General features: G+C 45.6%; 1 protein-coding gene across 7 annotated transcripts; it reads right to left on the bottom strand.

Annotated features, from left to right (window-relative positions):
* Window positions 1-7,230: 7,230 nt before the first annotated feature.
* Window positions 7,231-12,991, bottom strand: TAC1 (tachykinin precursor 1). 7 transcript variants are annotated; one of them, XM_003207095.5, is made up of 6 exons: window positions 12,883-12,991; window positions 12,205-12,339; window positions 12,031-12,127; window positions 11,497-11,520; window positions 10,000-10,053; window positions 7,231-7,905 (listed from the first exon to the last, which is right to left on the bottom strand). In XM_003207095.5, the coding sequence occupies exons 2-6, from the start codon at window positions 12,322-12,324 to the stop codon at window positions 7,856-7,858; spliced, it is 345 nt and encodes a 114-aa protein (XP_003207143.1). In that variant the 5' UTR covers window positions 12,325-12,339; window positions 12,883-12,991; the 3' UTR covers window positions 7,231-7,855. The 7 variants fall into 7 exon arrangements, with proteins under 7 accessions (XP_003207143.1, XP_085083610.1, XP_085083611.1 ...); XM_085227484.1 differs by having other exon boundaries at window positions 12,205-12,373; window positions 12,883-12,981; XM_085227485.1 differs by having other exon boundaries at window positions 12,839-12,919.
* Window positions 12,992-15,196: the final 2,205 nt, after the last annotated feature.

Raw genomic sequence — 15,196 nt, 5'->3', positions numbered from 1 at the left:
GCTCGGCAGCTCCACAGCTTCTCCCACTTCTGTTGCCCGTAAGCTGCAGTTCAGTGGATGAAGAGGTATCTTGGTGTGCGAGGCTAAGCAAAAAGTGGAGCAAGGTAACACATTATTTTTACTTCAAACACAGGGAGAAAGATAGATAATAGCAAATGTAATTGCCTCTGAAGCCATACCATTACTTGACAGGCCAAAATGGATGGCTCCATTCAGGATACTCTACGGAATGTGCTTCTTGCTTAAGATTTATCTTTAATCTAAATCTCAGGATCATTACTTGCTTGTTTAATTGTTTCTATTTTAGACAAATCTGAAGGAATCAATATCAAAACCAAAGTACATGAGGTATCACTCATTATATTCAATTAAATTACCTGAAATAACTTTGCAACCTATCAGGGGCCATTTTTTTGTTCCATTATGACTTTTGATCTCCTTTGCTCAGTAGAGGCAAAAACAGATTCATGGGCACTTCAGTGGAACAGGGCTTTGAAGAAGTATTGAACTTTAGGAATGTGCCATAATCACCCTTAAATGCTACAGCAGTGGCCAAATGCTCAGCTGGATCAGATGCTTAAGGTGTGTGTTTGGGGGTATTGAAGTTGTTGTATCTCTTGAGGTGTGTGTGAAAGGTGTAGCAATGTGAGAGCACTGTGGTCACCCCGCTTCTCTGAACGCCTGAGCTCACTTCTCTCCCCATGTTTTGGAGCACGGTTATCTCTGTCAGTGAAAGCTGCATGAAAGAGGGGATTCTGGCTGCTGGATGGTGCTACTGGGCCATGCTCATGGTTTCCTTTCAGAAAGAACTGGTGTAGTTCTTCTCAATACAGTGATACGATTTAAATTGTTTTAAATATGCTCTTTTTTTTTTTTTCTTTATTTTTTTGGATAACCAAAAAGCTTTCATGCTCTGAGTTTCAGATCACCGAAATATCCCATTCAGGTAAAACTGCTGAATCTCTAGTACAAATAGAATTAAATCCCCTCTTGTATCTTAACATCACCACGTGAGTTAATAGCCAAATATTAATAAAGATTAAGGAAGCAATACTCCATAGCAGCTTCTGCACGTACTTTCTGTGTCAGGAAGTGAAAACTTTCACTGCACTATTCTAAGAGTTGGCCAAATGGTTGAAAGCTCAAATCAAAAGTCCTGCTGAGAAAATCTTAAAAATACTCTTTGCAGCAACGAAAGATGGATAGACATATTTTACATAGAATCATAGAATGGCTTGGGTTGGAAGGTACCTCGAAGATCATCCAGTTCCACCCCTGTGCCATGGGCAGGGCTGCCCCCCAGCAGCTCAGTCTGCTCAGGGCCCCATCCAGCCTGGCCTTATGCACCTCCAGGGATGGGGCACCACAGCTCTCTGGGCAGCAGTGCCAGCACCTTACCACCTTCTCAGTAATGATTTTTTTCATAACACCTAAGCTAAGTTTCCCCTTTTTCTAGTTTAAAGACATTCCCTCTGGTCCTATCACTATCAGGCCATGTAAACAGGTGATGTCCCTTCTGTTTATAAGCTCCCTTCAAGTCTTGGAATTCTGCTACCAGGTCTTCCCTGGGCCTTGTCTTCTCCAGGCTGGACAAGCCGAGCTCCATCAACCTTTCTTCATAGGAGAAATGCTCTCTAACCATCTTCAATGTGAGATAGTTGTCATGTGAACTATATCTTTTCTGCAGCTCTGTGCACTCAGCGGTATGGCTGCACCACATAAGGAGTTCCTAGCTGTGTCCTGCCCTGCTTTTGGGCTAATTGGACCTCCTCCAAACTAATGTGGTGAAACTCATGAAATTTTATAAAAGACTTGCAGAAACATCCTATTTCTCTTATAATGGAAATGTTATCCTTTCTCAGACATTTTAATATTTTATTTTCTTAACGTATTGCCTGAAAACTTCATTTCTTGTACAGCACAAAGTTTGGGAATCTCATATAATCTTATGACTCCACTACAGGTCAAAAACATCAGAGAAAGCGAGATGTGTCAGCACTGTGTTGGCTTTGGGCACCTTTCTCGAGGAACCTCTTGGACAAGCTTTTGTAAGAATTAGCATTAAAAGCTTTGAAACATCTATTTTGCTTGGCAAAGGAAAATATAAAAGATTCTATCTTGGCTACGTAATTCACCATAAAATCTACTACCATTAAATAAATATCTTTGAAATGTACTAATAATGTATCAATGTTATAGTTCAAGCTGACTTTCTCTAATATCGTTTGTAATATGTAATGGGCTTGTTGGTTTCTGTTCAACACAAACACTTCTATCTGGGAAGCAAAATAAATTCAATTGGTTTGAGAGAGACAGAAAAAAATGATATTATTGTTTCTATTTTTTTTTCTTTTGCTAATAAACATACATTGTCTGAGCTGGGAAGTGCTCCAGTCCATATTCATTTAGTACCATTGTGCTGGTAAGTGGTGGATGAGATATTCATATTTTATATTCAGTGCAATAAATCATCCCCTTGCAGCGCAGGTAGCTGTGTGCTTTACATGCAGCAATCCCAGCAATGCTGATAAAACAAAACTTTCCTTAGAAAACAATTGAAAAAGATAACCAAATAAAATCTTAGTGGGCTCTCAGCGCTGAACGGAAGTGTGCACTTTAAAAGGAAATCATTTATGCTGATGTCTTCCTTTCCAGGTGATTTCCTTCAAACCAACCCACCCCAAGCAGCACCTGCTGCAGCACCAGGATATGAAGCAGGTGCCAAGGCCCAAGGCTGCTCGGGCTGCAGGTGGGAGCACAGCACAGGGGTCTTAATGAGAACAAACAGCACCTCTTTTTCTGTGTGGAGTCCCAGTATTGCACCGTTTGATGCATCTCACAAATAAAAGCTGTAAGAGAAATGAAACAGCAAGTGACATAATTTCCTCAGCTGTATGGTGTACCACTATTAAAATAATCTCAAGTGCATGGGTACATCCTGTGAGCAATTAAAAAAACAGCTAAGTGCATAAGCAAAATGTTTCACCTTTAAATAACTGCAGGTATATGCAAAATGTTTCTTAAAATATCGCTTTTCTATCATCCTGAAAACTTAATTTTGCGGTTGTGCCCATCATATAACTTAAAAGGTATAACTATAGCCCATTTTTCACTCAGAAAATCTGTCATCATTGTTCGATTCCCTATCCAGAGAGATTCAATGTTTAACTTCTGCTTTTAAATGAAGTCTTAATGTAGCCTTGCTGTGTGTGTCTGTTCCTTCAGCAAGGAAGGAATGTCTTCTCCAAGCAAGGTTTTCTTCTGGAGGATGTTGCTTGAATTGTAGTGCTTTGCTACACTGTGCTTGTGCCTTTCTGGAGCACCTACCCCACAGGGACAGGCTGTGAGAGCTGGGGCTCTTCAGCCTGGAGAAAAGGCGCTGAGGGGACCTTATAGTGGCCTTCCAGTACCTGAAGGGGGCCTACAGGAAAACTGGGGAGGGACTTTTTGTAAGGGCGTGTAGGAAGAAATTCTTTACTGTGAGACACTGCAACAGAGATAAATGGCTGAGGCTAGGCTCTCCTTGGTAGTGTGTAGCTATAAGACCAGAAGTAATGGCCTAAAGCCTGAAAACAGGAAGTTCTGTATGAACATGAAGAACTTCTTTCCAGTAAGGGTGATGGAGCACTGGAACAGGCAGCCCAGAGAGGCTATGGAGTCTCCTTCTGTGGCGGTATTCAAGACCTATCTGGACGCCTGCCTATGCAACCTGTTGTAGGGTAACTGTTTAGCAGGGAGGTTGGACATGATGATCACTTGAGGACCCTTCCAACCCCTGTGATTCTGTGGTTCTGTGAATTCCACAGATCCCAGATGCCCCTCCTGTTGACAAATGTCTCAGTCTGTGCTCTTTCAGAAACACTGAGAGTAATGTGAAGAGAGACTACGTAGTGTCCCTGAAGGATGTAGATAGATTCAAGGATTCTGTACACTTGCTGACAGCAAAACAAAACCAAATACAAACCTACCCTTCGGGTATCAACTGTTTCCTAAAGGGGAAGTGCACCATTCTGTAGATAGCAAGAGGGCACTGTGGTGTGTGCAGTCCCATAGGCAGCTGCATCCTGGCAGAGTAGTGTGGCAATGCTCCGGGGAAAGAGCCGCTGTGTGCTCCTGTCCTAGCATACTGGCAATGTTCATTAACAAAATCTACAATATTGTGGCTATGGGAACTGCTCAGGAAAATTTGGTCTATAATAAAGCTCGTAGAGGGACTTGCACAGTTCTCTTTATGCTAAAGCAGTTATCTGAGCTATAGTTTAGGTACATACAGGGACAAAGTCTTCATATAAATAATGGTTCTTGGTAGCTCTGAAGGAGCTCTTATTGGCTTAGTCTGGAAAAAACAGCATTTTTAAGAATCACATGAATAATTTAAAAAACAACTCTTGGTGCTACTCTGCTCCAGCTAACAATGGCTGGGGGCTGGGCTCCTCTGCAGGGATCACTCTGCTCAGATGTTTCCAGATTCTTCCTCTTCTTTTGCTTAGGACTGTACTGAAAACCAGGAGCCTTGCAGGACAGCAACAAAGGACTCTCTAGTGGCAGCTGGGTGGGCAAGTGTTGCAAGGCCCAAGCTACCCTGGTGTGAGGTGCAGGCAGAGGCAGACCCCTGGCAGTCTTCCACAGTGAATTCTGCCACATCTGCACGGTGGGAAAACAGCCTCCATGCAGCAGAGCAGTGGTGGTGATGGATGGAGCTGACTGTCTTCTGGGTCACATTTCTTCAAGGCTGCTGAGAGCATGGGTTCAGCATCCCCTGCCTGGGGAGGGGAATACATTTGTGTGTGAGTAGACATTACCAACTGCAGCCTCCATGGGGATTGCCTGTTAGGGTCTTACTTCAGCCAAGTATTAACTTGTTGCAACATTAATCATTTAGGTTTTACTCTACGCCTTAATTAACTGTGATGATGGAAGTGAGGAGCTGCTTCCCGGTTCAGAACCAGCAAACATGGGAGAGCCAGAAGGAGCTGGGATGTGGGACACAAAACTGCACTGGTGGGCAGCAGGTGAGCAGCCACCAGCCATAAAGCATGTGTATGATGCATTTCTGGGGGAAAATAGAAGCAAAAAGGAAGCAGAGTGCTTTGAAGGTGCCTGCAATGTCAAACCGCCTACAGCACCTCTCCAGTGGGACAATTACCAGCATCACTCTGGGCTTGCTTTCTGTGCTGACTTCCTAGAAAGATTTTCAATATTTTTTTTTCTAAAAGCTCGCTCCCATTTAACTGATTGATGCCATACTGTAGCTTCATTGATGATGTCAGGCTGTTACCAACAGGAACGGCTCTGCCTATGTCATGGATGTGGCTGGAGGTGACAGAGCAGCTGGGGGCTTTGTTGTGGGGCTGAAGACACAAATGGCCTGGGGCTACAATGCTGTCAATGCTGTCTATCACGTAAAAGTATTTAAAAGTTAAGGGAGAGAACTGCCTCACAAGGGAGAGTAAAGACAACAGAAGTGATTAAAAAGTATGCCTGAAGTTTTAGCTCTCAGTAACGCATAAACTATATTGTTTCTAATAAAAGCAGGAATAAAGGCATAAGAATTAGGCACTTTTGCCTTGGAGCATCAGGAGGACCCTGGTGGAAGTGAGATGAGCACGGGCAGAACACCAGAGGGAAACAGGAATCTTCCCCTCTTCCTCTTTCTCTTCCTCCAGAGCATCACTTAACTGAAGCCTGTCCTCCCTGCACAATGCAGGGATGGGCTGCTGCTCCAAACATCCTCCCAAATGCTCCTTCTCAAACTGGGGAAACTGCCCTGAAATGCTACCCATTTTTTGCTGGTGGTGGAGTTAGTTGGAATGTTTCAATCCCTGTCTCATGCTGTGTGGTTGTTCTATTTGTACCAGGGAATGTGTTTCTGTGCAACCATAGACATCAATGCCAGTTTTCTTGTTCAAAACGTGAATTAGCAAAAACCATACTTTATTATGCTAACAGAAATGAAGACAAGCTTTCAAACATTAATTAAGCATTCTGCAGGGAGCCACATAACAGGAGGATATGTGAAGCTGAAGGGTCAGCTTTTCCTTCCAGGGAAAATGGTTCCACTAGAAGATTCAGGCCTTACCTCTGCTGGACGCTGTTAACTAACGCCTGTGCTGCACTCCACATGTATAAGACTCACTCTCCCTGCTGTCTGGGGCTATTCACCCTTCACTGAGCATTACTCAGTGCACACCTGCATATGGCTGTACTCCCTCAGCAGTGCCTGCAGCTCGGCACAGCTTCCCTTGCTCACTGAGCTCAGTGGGAGCCGACACAGCCCCTCACTGAGTGTCGGTGAGACCACACCTGCAGTGCTGGGTCCAGTTCTGGGCTTCTCAGTGCAGGAGAGACCTGGGCACTGCAGAGTCTGAAGGTGGGCCACCAACACGATGGAGCGACTGGAACATCTGTGCTGTAAGGAGAGGCTGAGAGAGCAGGGGCTGTTTAGCCTGGGGAAGAGGAGGCTCTGGAGGGGGGGGGGGAAATCTCATCAATATATAGCAGAAGGAGGAGCCTATGTCCATCAGCACTGTTAATGGGTGCAGCTGTGGGAATGCCTCAGATAAACTTGAAAATTGATTTTGCTGAGCTCACTTCAAAAATGGAAAACAACTAGTTAATCCTTTTGTACTACTTATTTTGAAATTCAGCTTGTATATATTGTCTGTTTTTACTGCTGGTTAGTTTGTAATGAAGGCTTGTATGAAGGCATCAGAGAATTATAGCTTTTAGCAGATGGAAAAAAAATAGATCTCCAGATGCTTTGGCAGCTGGTGAGGTGAATGTAGCATTTTGGGACTGTCTGGAAATATAGTAACCAGACATTTTAATTAAAAAGGTAATTATACCCACATGTTTTTCTCTTACATTGCATTGGTCCAAGTCAACAGGTGTTTTTATTGTGAATCAGAGGGCTATAATTTATTAAAAGCTTGGCTTTTAAATAACAGACAATAGTGGATGAAATCCACAGCAAATGAGCCGAAGGATACAGTGGGCCCTTCTCACTCCGTCAGTGCAGACTTTGGATTCCATAGCAGTGGCACCTTGAGTGACCTAGAGCTGCTACCTCCAATAGCAAATCCCCCAAAGCTTTCACCAGTCCTACAGGAGGAGGCCCACAGCCTCCCTGCAAAAGGAAGTCATTACACCTCAGTGTTTTCTAGTCTGACATCAGTTCCTTGGATCTGTGTCTCATTCTGGAAATAACGCCATCACTATCACCAAAGGAAGTATGTTGCAAAATCCCCAGAGCAGATTTTATTTAAAATGTTACTATCATAAAATTCCAGGCTACGAAATGAAGACTTCAGATTCACATTCAAATCTTACCCCTCCCACCTTTTTAAAATATATAGATATGTAGTCAGAAAACGTAAAACATGCTGCAATGATACAAATATATTTTGATACAGAAATTACAGTACATTATAAACCATGAAAACAAATCGAGGCACTAGACTGTACATCAGCTCTGTTCTGCATGGTTGTGAAGCTGATACAGACTCACTTTTGATGAATAAAAGAACCTCTGATTGGTGAACATAACTCTACAGGTCATATTGAACAATGTGCTTTGTTGTGAGACATCACCAAGGTCGCCGGTCCTGAAGATGTCCTTCCAGGACCCAACGCTCCTACGCAACACGTGTCGCTGCCACTACATGAAAAATAATCATCTTATTGAACACCTAACTCAAAAAAAAAAAGAAAAAAAAAAAAAAAAGAAAAGAAAAACTCAACACAAAACCATTTAGTATTGTTAAATAAATAATTATCCCATACAGTGGTTGGTTTATATTACACTGCATTGGCCATTGGAACAAATGAAGTTTAATAAATAACACGAGGGAATGTATCATTTACGCCTTCGCTCGTAATTCTGTGCTATGTTCCTTTCAGAGGATCCTGCAAGAAGCAGAGAAGCATGAGACACATTGAACAGCCACACACAATCCCACAGCCCACATAGCCCCTGCAGCCAGGGAGCAGGGAGGCTGCAGCTCCATGAGAACCCCAGTGTTCCCCACCGCCCAGTGATGCTCCTGCCCCACAGAGCTGCTCGGAGGCTGCTGCCAGCAGAGATGTGGAATCCTGGCACAGCCCCCAGCTGCTTAATTTGGCTTTGCCCCTCAGAACATGTAATCCTTCAGGATGCTGAGGGACTGTGCCTTTTGCTTCTCCTCTATGAGCTGCCTGAAGTACTCTTAGCTCAGAACCTTTTCACCTTCCAGTATTTCATTACAAAGAGGAGACTTGAGCACTGAAATCAGTGCCTGAGTCTAAAGGACTTTCTGTACTGACATTCCCACCTCCTGTTCCCAGCATAAACCTTCCCTGCCTCCAGCCTGTACTCACAGCCATAACTTGTACCAAGGGCTGCAGCAGAAGCTAGGCCAAACCCAGAGCATCCCGTGGGCAACTGCCACCTACAGCAGTCTTCAGTAAGAAACAGCGCTCAGCAGTGGTGGGAGAAATTTCCTCCTTGCTGCTTTAACATGAGGGAGCTCTGCAGAGCACTTCTGGGCAGGGCCTGACCTCAGCAGGCAGAGCTGGTCACCTCTGTTGTGACCCCAAGGAAGCACCGCAGAACGTGTTCAAGCCCGGCCGTGCATGAGCACCCTGCAAGCCCGGGGGCATTCAGCACAATGTGCTGCAGGAGCTGCCACTTCTGACTGTCACCATCACAGCGAGGTGTGGTTTTTCACGTCAGCCACAGCTCAGCAGGGTAAAACCTCATTATTTCCCTTTGTTACAGATAAATACTTAAATACCACAGCGCAGTACTCCAACTATACCAGAAATTTTGAAATCAAAGCAATCAAATCTTTGCCTTTTTTAAACATTTGCTTTATACTGCATCCTCATACTCATGTAAATGTTTCCATTGGGATTACAAAACCCCATTTGTTACTTCCAGGTTATTTACTTTTATGATAGCAGAGATATTTACAGGTATTATGTATTTAATAGCTATTGCCACTGCAGATGAAATTGTACGAAATCATTCATGATACGTAGCAATTTGCAAGATGATGCAGAGAGCAATATTACTAGTCTGAACGGGGATTAATTGAAAATAAAAGTTCTGACAACCATAATTGCAGAATATAGATCACAGCATGTATCCACATAATATAAAGGTGTCAGCTAGTAATTTAACTTTTATCATCCATTTAACAAAATAGAGAAAACTATTTCAGAGACATGAAATGGGCATTAGGGTTTGTTTTTTGGTTGTTTTTTTTTCCTTTAATTCCTATGCTAGGGAATTAACTGATGCTTTATGGCTCATGATGGCTTTATTTAAAGCATTTATGGCTTCATGATTTTTTCATCACAGTCCCACAGCAGAGCTGGAGCTCCTGGCAGTCCGGAATCACCTACAGGGCTCATGCTTGTAAGGGACGAAGGCTATGGGAAAATAGTAGAAATTTATAGCATTCATTCAAGGATTTAAGTGTTTTGTTGTAGTTTTTTCCATTTTGTGGCTAAAAATAAAAGCCAGAATGTTCAACAGCTCCACCTGCAGAGTTAGATGCTGCCAATTGCAAAGTTCTGCTCTTTCACCTCCTGCTCCAAATCTGAGGAACAGTAATCTGCAGAGACAAAGAGAATATCCCTTTATCTGGGAGACCTGGAATTGAAGTGCAAGTTGAAATAGGTTCATGTTTTCAGCCTCTGACTTTTTTTCCCCTGATGCATCAGTGAAGTGTTTCTTCCTTGTCATAGCACCTCAGTGACAAGAAGAACACATACTGGCAAGGACAGGGGAGTGAGGGAAGCGCCCTGGGGACCATCACTTTACTTCACCTACTTGGTGGCAGCCAGCAGCAGGCCCAGCCACACCAAAAAGCAGGGCCAGGGGCACCCTGACATATGTGGGTTCAGAAAGCCCCAGTTCCCTCTCAGAGAGCTCTCTTCTACCAGCCCATAGGAGAGAACAGAGGGAACAGAGTTAAGCGGCTGTGTATTAGAGTACTGATTCAGTTGCATACATACCAGAACTTAAAGATCTTTTGCCCATAAGTCCAACAAAGGAGTCTGTTTTATGCCCTGAAAAAATATATTTGTGTTTTAATGCAATTTAAATAGACAGGCTCTTAAGACAATGCATTTTCACCGGGAAAGAAGACACAAACTTCAAAATCATTCATCTCACATACTCATTTTTCATGCCACTCTCAGAGCACAGAGAACGAATATTGGTTATTGACTCAGATTGATACGTGTGACTTCTTTTCTTTGTTTAAATAAGACAGGAAAGCAACAACTGATTCTTACTCCTTTCCCAATACAGTTTTGTCGGTCTTGTCAGTGTCCTGGCAGAGCTTTCATCTGTATAATGCACCTACTCTACCTGTTAAACCCTCCTCACCTACCAGGCAGAGCCTTACTAGAAATGGAACCAGTGCGATTTTGTCTGGCTCTATCTAAGTCAGACAGCCAGGCTCTATTTGTGGAATATTTATTACCTTCCTGTTCCGTTGAGCACTCCTCAAGCCACTGGATTTGTAGAGGATAAATTACTCCAGCTTTTTGCCTCTGGCACGTATCAGATGTGGCAACAGCTGTAGTTCAGGTAGGGATGGAAAAGGAGCCATTCTTTTTTCTATAAGCTGACTTTTGAGGCAAACAGAGATCTCTCTTTGGGACGAATTTTGCCTGGCTACTTCATCTACAGGCTCAGAGGAACAATTTCAGACCTCACAGGACTGAAGCAGCTTCGAAAGGCTGCAGTTTTTTTTACTTTAGCCAGCGGGATGTTTGACTCTGTAATTGGCCTTCCAATAAATAATCCCAGTGACAAAATCCAGTGATGAACAGAGGACTTATTGACCTCTGTGGGCAGAGGAGGTCTCACAAAGTAAGAAAATAAATTTTAAACTGATTACGTCTTCCAGATCCTATTTAAGCATCTTCAGATAGAGAATACACCTGTCCTTGTGCACAAGCAGGATACAGCACACTGCTGACACCACCTCCCACTTGGTGTGGCAAAGACACAAAGCAAGGAATGCACATTGCTCGCGTTGGCTGCTCCTGTTTGTAGGGCAGATCAGTAGCCAGCCCTGCTGTGAGTGGGGCTGACTCACACCCAGGCAGCACAGGGAGCACCTCACGGCATCTCACTTATCCCTGGAATCATTCTCAGGGATTTGGGAATTCGCAATTCTAATCTTCCAGAGTTTGCTGTCTTAATTGTTCCTCTCTGAGCCTGGCAGCAAGCCTGCCTCGCCTCTGAGAAAGGTTTACAGAGCCCCCTGAGAAATTAAGAGCTGCAGCATCCTCACTTTAATGTGGATTGAGATCTCCCAGCGAGTGGCGGCTCATATTGAGTACAGGTTTGAGACATGACCGTGGGGTGGAGCAGTGATCCACCTCTGATGCTGCCATTCCTGAGCTAAACTCAGCCACACCTGCACCCTGAAACATGCCATTCTCCATCAGAGTACCTTTGCATAAGTATTTAAAATATTTACATTTTTTAAAACTTACTTTTGTGGGAGATCTGGCCATATCCTGGTTGGAGGAGAAAGGAAAGAAAAAAAAAAGGAAAGAGTAGTTGAAAGAAAAAAAAGGCTACAAACAGGCAAACATATATGATGCTACTGCAGTACTTTAAAGCATCACATATAGAAACTACACCAAGTATGCTCCAGAGATTAAGGAAATTTAAGGTGATGTTTACAATTGCATTTCTCTTTGAAGAGAAAACAAAATCTTGTGTCAGAGAAACCCGTGCACTGCCAGGTGGGTCTGAGCAGCTCTCAGCTCAGGGAGCTGTGCATGCAGCTGCTTCCATGTCAGCACACACGCTGACCCGCAAGATGCCAACATACTCCTTACTGGTGTGTACTCAGCAGTTTAACATGGAGCCCGTTCCTTTCTGATAGGGGGTTTATCTTATACTAAGCTTGAACAAGCAACAAGAAAACTCTGGAGAAAAACAAAGTGTGAGAAGGGAAGGGGACCTCTTTGGAGTGCAGGTGGATGCTGGCAGAGCATGCAGGGGTGCCCTGTCTAGCTCACCCGCATCCCGCTTGCCCATGAGGCCGAAGAACTGCTGGGGCCGAGGTCTCCTTGCCATCCTCTGCAGAAAGTGCTCCAGGGGAAGCGGCAGCTCCTCCTGCGGGGTGACAGCACGGCACTCAGTGCAGTTCCAGCACCCCCAGCACCCACCCAGCCCTCAGCTTCAGCACTCACCTTCTGCTCACCGTCGGCCCAGTCTGCCCAGTAGCTGAGGTCATCGGGAGCTGCCATTTCATCGGCCAGTGCCTGTGCCGAGGCCAGCAGCAGCACGGTGAAAGCCAGCGGGAGCCTCATGGCTGCCTTGATGTCCTGTGGGGTGCAGGGTAAGCACCTGCAGGGTACCCTGCACACATACACACGTACACACTGAGGGACAGATCACACACAGACACACACCTGCTGCCCTGGGTATGCATACACCCTGCAGCTGGGCACCACGCAGACATAAATCAAGGTGCACCCATCCTCAGACCAAAGCACAGAGCTACATGGGCACACACCTTCACATACAGATGTGTGTGCATCTGAATGCACCCTCACATATACACACACCTACCCATGTACATGTAGATCTAATTATAAGCTCACCCATGACACACCTGAACTGCACACACATAGGTCTCCACATGCACTCTGTCCAGGGATGCTCACACACACCACCAAATACACCCTGACCCAGGTTGCGCATGCAGCACACAGGTGTGAATGCACAAGCACACGCAGGCACTCTTTCTCCTATACAGCCCCACACACCATACAGACATACACCCACAGAAGTCCACAAGCACATACCCTCACAAGCACACACCCTCACGCCTGCAGGCACACACTGACAGACAAACGGACACGCACCGTTCGCAGCGGGAGCCGGGCGCTGCTCGCCGCGCATTGGCCGCCCGCGGGAGCGCTCCGCACTTTATAGACCTGGCGACGGGGAGGGCCGAGGCTGCCTCATTTGCCTAAATGCAATTACCCCCGCTTTTATCATCCCAGCCCCGCGCCAGCCCCCGCCCCGGCCGGCAGCCCCCGCCCCCAGCTCCCGCCGCGCCTCCCGGAGCTGCCCGGGGCCGCTCCCCCCGGCCGGGGATATAGGGAGCGGGCACGGGCTGCGGGCGTAGGGAGAGAGTATGGGGAGAGGGCACCGCTTTTCTTTTCCCCCTCAGCCCGTTCCGACGGGAGAGCCGCTCCGCACCTCCGCTGAAGGAGGGCGAGCAGCGGGCAGGGACCGACCAGTATAGGTCCGGGCTGCCACCGGCGCGGCGGGGATACGGGCACGGAGCAGAGCGTAGGATCTGGCTGCTCCGATGGGACAAACGCTTTCCCTGCCTCTCCGGGACCGGCTCCCTACCTGCGGCCAACCCATAGCACAGCATCGGGCGCTCTGTGCGGTTTGCCAGGAGCTTACAGCTCTTCTGAGCAAGAGAACATTTCTCGGGTGCTGAAATCAGCTCCCTGGTACTGCCCCTCTGCTTGCTGCGAGGTGCTCCCGCGAGGTGCCAAACCTCCTCTTCAAGGACAGTTAACTGCGAGGTAACCGTGGGGCCAACTGGAGACCCAGCACTTCATCTGCTAAATAAAGGTGTGACTAACTCCAGGCCTCCCTGTTCAACAGAAACGCTCCCCAGTTCCCAAAGTATTTCCCAAAACACAGCCTGGCATTAGCCTCTTCCCAACACTGGGGGTGCCCCCAGGACATCAGGGGGGAAGGACACAGTTCCTCCATAGCCAGCAGGGGCTGCCCGACACCGTGGCTGAGGTACATGTCATCATAAAATCATTAAGGTTGGAAAAGACCACAAACATCATGTTGTCCAACTCCAGCCCATCTCCACCATGCCCATTAATCATGTCCCTCAGTGCCACAGTTGCATGGCTGTTAAACATCCCTGGGGATGGTAACTCCAACACTTCCCTGGGCATCTTGTTCCACTGCCTCAATACTCTTTCTCAGAAGAAATTTTTCCCAATATTCTGCTTGAACAAGGAGGCCTGGAGCAGATCAGGGACCATGTGCCCCCCAGGCCCCTGCTGGGCGCCTCTGCTGGCACCCCCAGCATGGGCAGTGTGAGTGCTCATCCTTCTGCCCTAGTGACTAAAATGACACTTCAACAACTCTGGGGAACCCCAACTATCAGATTCTCTTGTTGCAGCTTTGCAGTGTTTTCTTTATTAGATGAACCTCGAAGAGCGTTGATGGAAAATTGTTTTGTTTTGTTCTTCTCTTATGTTGTTTCTGTTTAACGTAATGACCACAGACCAAGAGGTCAGGTATATCACACTAGGCTTGGCAATCCTGTGAGTGTCACAGAATCATTGAAGTTGTAAAAGACCACCAAGATCATTGAGTCCAACCATCCACCGTGCCCACTAACCCATGTCCCTCAGTGCTACATCTACACTCTTCTTGAAAACCTCATGTTTTACAGAAGTAGCAGGAGCTCCCAGCTTCCTCTGAAGTCAATTCTATCAGCCAGGAGTCTGAGCTATGTTCAGTATAACATGTTTGAACTGGCAAGTTCTCTCTGTTCTATAATCCAGTGGTTCATCAAAATGGATGTAACCATAGCTTCACCTATGAAATTACAAGGATTTTCCTTCTTCAGAGACAGCAAGAGATGGAAAATTAAAAGGAATGTGTTTCAGTCTCCTCTATTCTTCAGAAATGTTAATGAATTCAAGCACTTTATATCAGACTTATCTGATAGTTTGGGTCGGAGTGGAGAAATGACTAATAGGTCAAGCTCACTTTTCTCTTTCTGTTTCTAAAACAAATTGACTGCTTAATCTTTCTTTCACCTGCAGTATCCGGACATTACAATGTGGGCTTTCCAGTAAATGAGCATATTTCATGGCTAATGAGGAAAACTGATTCCTAGAGAGAGTTTCTGAGTTGATTTTTCTCATGAAGGGCAGTAGGAGGTAGGACAGGAAGAGCCACATCTCAACTTCAGAGCAGCTGGAGCTGCTACTTGCTCCCTGCCCTATGTATGCCTCAGAACATAGTAAAATGTCCTCAAGTCTGCAAAAAAAAAAAAAAACCTGCTTCTGCAACAGAAACAAAAGCAAATGTCTTCTCACAATATTAGTGAGTTAATGTGTTACATTGCAAATAAATATGTGAGACTGTGTGTGGGCACAAACCATCTGCACTGAATGTCCACCCCAT

This window comes from Meleagris gallopavo, chromosome 6, assembly GCF_905368555.1.
Source record: "Meleagris gallopavo chromosome 6, MGAL_WU_HG_1.1, whole genome shotgun sequence".
NCBI classification, from domain to species: Eukaryota; Metazoa; Chordata; class Aves; order Galliformes; family Phasianidae; genus Meleagris; species Meleagris gallopavo.
The sequence above is the reverse complement of the archived record's forward strand: the minus strand, read 5'-3'. Positions and strand labels throughout refer to the sequence as shown.

Coding starts and splice junctions, on each gene's coding strand:
- TAC1 (XM_085227485.1), bottom strand. CDS start 12,919: ATGCGCGGCGAGCAGCGCCCGGCTCCCGCTGCGAACGGTGCGTGTCCG. Junction 12,340..12,838: donor GTGTGCCTGCAGGCGTGAGG/GTGTGTGCTTGT, acceptor TGCACCCCACAG/GACATCAAGGCAGCCATGAG. Junction 12,128..12,204: donor GGGCCGACGGTGAGCAGAAG/GTGAGTGCTGAA, acceptor GTCACCCCGCAG/GAGGAGCTGCCGCTTCCCCT.